This window comes from Solanum stenotomum, chromosome 3 (assembly GCF_019186545.1).
Source record: "Solanum stenotomum isolate F172 chromosome 3, ASM1918654v1, whole genome shotgun sequence".
In the NCBI taxonomy this organism is placed as follows: domain Eukaryota; kingdom Viridiplantae; phylum Streptophyta; class Magnoliopsida; order Solanales; family Solanaceae; genus Solanum; species Solanum stenotomum.
This window is the reverse complement of record NC_064284.1, coordinates 26,382,531-26,387,857: the sequence shown is the minus strand read 5'-3', so window position 1 is coordinate 26,387,857 and position 5,327 is coordinate 26,382,531. Positions and strand designations below refer to the sequence as shown.

Below are 5,327 nucleotides of genomic sequence, written 5' to 3'. Positions count from 1 at the left end.
TCCAAGGTTAACTCTATGCATTCTTAAACTATGCTGATGAATATGTGGAACACCTATTTTTTTAATGCAATTTTCAGCTACTACTTTGGATAAAATGCAAGGGTTGACAAAGTATCAACATGAGACAAAGAATGCAGGAGGTCCATGGAAAGTGCTGAGCAGAACTTATTTGATCCACAGAACATAGACAATGATAATGACCAGTTCCTTGTATTCTAATTTTTATCACATTTTTAGCAATCAAACCATTAATATTGCTTTCAGCTATACTATTGAGATTAAAGTATAGTTAGTTAGTTAACCGAATCTGTTATTATGTACAGCTGTCATGTTAGTTAATAGTTAGTTAGAGAGCTTTAGATATTTTACTCTTCCTTTTTGTATTCTATATAAATATTGATGTGTACAGTCAGTAAGAATTAATCAGAATTGGAAATTTCACAAACCATCTCTTCTCTCTTACTTCGAGTTCTAGATATTCTCCATTAATGGAGTTTCCTGATTCACTAAATCTCCAATATTAACATGGTATCAGAGCTTGGACGTTCTGTTCCTTCTCTTTACACTCCTTCTTAGTTGTGTTTGCGTCATCGATTTCGAGATCTTCAATTTCAGATCTATTTCTCTTATCGATCTAATTCTCTTCTCTTTTCAACTGGTATTTTTTCCTCTCTGATAACTACTTCATCATGGTGGAACTCACGAATGAGGGATCGTCTGCTGGAATTAATACGGGATCGTCTACTGGAATTGATACAAACAGTCACCTCTACATTCATCCATCTGATAGTCCTGGTGTGGTACTTGTACCTGTCCCTTTCGATGGAACTGGTTTTCATTCCTGGCGAAGAAGTGTCCTCAGATCTTTGTCCGTGAAAAACAAATTGATTTTCATCAATGGTGAATGCAAACACCCACCTAAAACTGATCCAACTTATCGCCAATGGGTGAGATGCGACGATATGGTCACGTCGTTGATTGTTAATTCATTGGGTAGAGAAGTTGCGGATAGTGTCGAATATGTGGGTGATGCTTTGGAATTATGGACAGAGCTAGAAGATCGCTACGATCAGACGAATGGAGCACAACTGTACCAAACTCAGAAAGTGATCAACGATCTTAGTCAAGGTATTCTCGATATCACCACATACTACACTAGAATGAAGAAACTCTGGGAAGAACTTAACAGTTTATGCATTACCAGTTAGTGCAATTGTGTTTGTATTTGTGGAGCTAAAACTAATCTTCAAAAGGTAGAGCAGGATAGGCGCCTAATTCAGTTTCTTATGGGGTTAAATGAAGTCTATACCATAATCAGGGGTAGTATTTTAATGATGAACCCATTGCCTTCTATGGAACAAGCCTTTGCATTGTTGGTTCAAGAAGAAAAACAAAGAGAGTTCAAGCCAAATAATCAATTGTTTGTTGAAGGAAGTTCATTACTTGCTGGGTCCTCAAGTTCCTCAAATTCATCAGGAGGAAGGAATTTTACAACAAACTACTCTTCTTCCAACATCACCAGCAATGCACCTAGGAGTAGACCTTACTGTGATTATTGCAGAAGGCCAGGTCATACCAGGGTTAAGTGTTACAAGTTACATGGATATCCTCCTGGTCTAATTACTAACAATCCCAGACCTACTAATCATGATCCACAACACCAAAACCAAATATACAACAACCAGAACTCAAGTCATAGGAACAACAAGGGTAAGGGTATAGAAGCTAATTCTGTCAGTTTGTCTTGTGATATCCCTGGAAATCAGGATGGATCCTCAGAGTCTCATTTCAATGACCAAGGAAACAACAACATCAACCTCACCAGAGAGCAGTATGAACAGGTTGCTCACTTACTGCAACAATTCTTTTGAATTCAGCCCCATGGAGGATCAAAATGCTATGCACATGACAAGTGGAGCTGTGAACTTTGCAGGTACTCTTACTTGTTCTACTTCCATTGACTTTGACAAACTTTCTTGTGAATGCTTCAAAACAAGAATTGATCTATGGATATTAGACTCAGGTGCCTCTCACCATATGACTTTTGACAGAAATCTCCTTGTGAACCTGATAACCTTACCTTATCCTCTCTTGGTCAGACTACCTAATGGATATAGAGTTAAGATTACAGAGATAGGTAGTGTGTGTCTAACTTCCGAGATCACTTTGTACAAAGTACTCTATGCTCCTTCTTTTAAATTCAACTTAATTTCCATAAATACTCTAGCTGACAGTCTAAAATGTATTGTTTCTTTCTGTAATACTTCTTGTCTACTGCAGGCCCCTTCACTGAAGAGGCCTCTGGAGATTGGTAAAGCACATGATGGCCTATACTTCCTTTGCTCAGATTGCTTGCAACAGAACAATTCTAGTCATCCAAAACAACAACATGTTTCTTGTATTTTCTTTCCTAGCTCTAAAATACAGTACAAGTGTATTTCTTCTTCCTGTCCTTCTTATTCTGCTGTAATGAATTCCATGTCTATCAATAATAAAGACAATGTTGTTGATAAAACTTCTAGTTCTTTTCCTGTTAATAACACGGACCTGTTATGGCACTATAGATTAGGACATGCTCCCTTTGTAAAAATGAAAGGCATATCCTCTATACCTGTAAAATTCTCACCTAAACAAGCATTTTTTTGCCCCATTTTCCCTATGGCAAGACAATCAAAATTACCCTTCCCTACCAGGTCTCATAACAGTACTAGCATTTTTGAGCTGGTACATGTTGATTTATAGGGTCCTTACCACACAGCCACCCATGATAATTTCAAATATTTCATTACCATGGTAGATGACTTTAGTAAATCCACCTGGACACATCTTCTCAGCTGTAAAAGCAATGCTTTGCATGTTATCAAAGCCTTTGTCATCATGGTTGAAAACCAAGTCAGCACCAGTGTCAAAGTAATCAGATCAGATAATGGCCTTGAGTTCACCAATAATGAGTCCATCATGTTTTTCCAGACTAAAGGAATTCTTCACCAAAAATCCTGCCCATACACACCCCAACAAAATGGGGTGGTGGAAAGAAAACAGAAATATATTCTTGAAACAACAAGAGCCCTCATTTTTCAATCAAAACTCCCAATGAAGTACTGGGGTGAATGCATATTAACTGCAACACACCTGATAAATAGACTACCTTCCACCTCTCTCATCAATAAATGTCCTTATGAAGTTTTGCATCAACACAAACATGTGTACTCTAACTTGAAGAGTTTTGGCTGCCTTTGTTACCCCACTGTACCCAAAGCCCACAGAATCAAATTTGATCCCAAAGATGTTCCCCATATCTTTATTGGATATCATTCATGTACAAAGGGATACAAAGTGCTAAATCTAACCACTAAGAAAATTCATATCTCCAGGGATGTTATCTTTCATGAGACAATTTTTCCTTTTGCTATGACCAATAATCCCACTCATTTTCCTGCATCTCCTTTCCATTCTGTAGGCTCATCTGATTACTCCTATTACCACCATCCCTCCACACCTGTAAAAAGTGATCCAGGTCCTGTAAACAGCACTAATCAACCTCTGTCACCAACACTTTCTACTCCAACTACTTCTCCAATTGGTCCTTCTAATCCCACCATGTCATCCACTCTACCTCATACTTCCATACCTATTTGCCACCCTGCAAGACCTGCCCTTAGAAGGTCTCATAGGATACATAGAGTACCTCCTTACTTGTCTGATTATGTCCATAGAACACCTCCAGATATTTCCTCCCAACCTCCTACATCCCTCAATGCTCATTTTTCCCTTAACCACCACATATCACCTGCTGCTCTAAATCCTAAAAGTTAGTCTCTTGTAATGAATGTTTCTCATGATTGTGAACCTAGTTCATATGAGGAGGCAACTACAGACCCTGCTTGGCAAACAGCTATGACACAGGAATTCAATGCATTACATGACAACAATACATAAACCCTCACAACCTTACCAATTGATAAAAAGGTCATTGGGTGTAAGTGGGTTTACAAAATGAAACACAAGGCAGATGGAAGTGTAGAGAGATATAAGGCCAGATTGGTAGTGAAAGGATATACTCAGCATCATGGTATAGATTACATAGAAACTTTCTCACTTGTTGTTAAATTGACAATTGTAAGGACACTCATTGCCACTGCAGCAGAGAAACAATGGAATATATATCAACTTGATGTTAATAATGTCTTTCTCCATGTAGATTTGCATGAAGAAGTGTACATGGATATACCTCCTGGTTTGTTTGTTCCTACCACAGGCATGGTCTGTAAACTCAACAAGTCACTATATGGTTTGAAACAAGCTAGTAGACAGTGGTATGAAAAACTAACTGAAGCTTTAAACACAAGAGGGTACACTCATTCTCTCCATGACTACTCCCTATTTTACAGAAAAAGAGGCACATCTACTGTAACGACCCTAAAAATGAACTAGTGAAACTAGAGCCTCACATGTGAGTTTGGAGTTGAGAACTTGATGAAATGATGAGGAATGACCGTGACGTCCGGAAACTAGTCATTTGAACTAGTGAGTTGTAAGGGTCAACTTTAGATGGTCATATCTTTTAGCTCAAAATGAATTAGGTGGACCTTTACCTATCCAATTAAAGGTCTTTGATTCCTCTTTCCAACGCCACTGAGTTTGCCCAATTCCGACCTTGGAGGAAAAAGTTATGCGCGAAATAGTGAAGCACTGTCCAAAAGGACGAGTTTAGACGGGAAGGGGCAAAATTTTTTAAGTTAAGACTTTATGGGTCCTTAGTCCTTTTCCAAAATTGACCCTATGCTATTTTATTCTTTTCCTAGCAATTATAAGACCTTTTTATGACTTAATTCCTTTCATTTAAGTCACTCCTCTTAGAATTTCCAAAATCATTCCCTCTTTCATATATTTCTCTCTAACTCAAGGAAGAAGAGGAGTTGGAGCTAGGATTGAAGACTTCGAGTGTTTCTTCTTCAATTTTCGTGGGCTTTCAACTTAAATGTATGGGGATCCTTATCCTTGATTATTCTTTCTTTCAAGGAACCCAATCAAAAGGTTTTCAAGGTTTTTCAAATACACACAAAAACCTATTTCGATTCTAGCATGGGTTCTTGCATAAAAAGGTTTTAAATGATGATTTATATGGTTATTAATGATTATTAATGGTTTTTAGAAAAAAATCCCCATGAACCCATGTCTTCTCAAATTCTCTAAATTTGGCCTAAAGTGGGTGTATTGATTTTGTGTAATTGATGGACGATTATTGTGTAGATTGTTGTGGATTATTCATATATGTATTTATCTATGTGGAATTGTTAAGAATTGTTAGTGAATTGAAGGATGTG

At 37.6% G+C, this 5,327-nt stretch overlaps 1 protein-coding gene across 1 annotated transcript; it reads left to right on the top strand.

The window, feature by feature from the left end:
- Positions 1–689: 689 nt before the first annotated feature.
- On the top strand, positions 690–3,816 carry LOC125858815 (uncharacterized). The gene is made up of 5 exons (XM_049538610.1): positions 690–1,128; positions 1,234–1,831; positions 1,878–2,175; positions 2,281–2,398; positions 3,461–3,816. Exons 1-5 carry the CDS (start codon positions 690–692, stop codon positions 3,814–3,816), a joined length of 1,809 nt encoding a protein of 602 aa, XP_049394567.1.
- Positions 3,817–5,327: the final 1,511 nt, after the last annotated feature.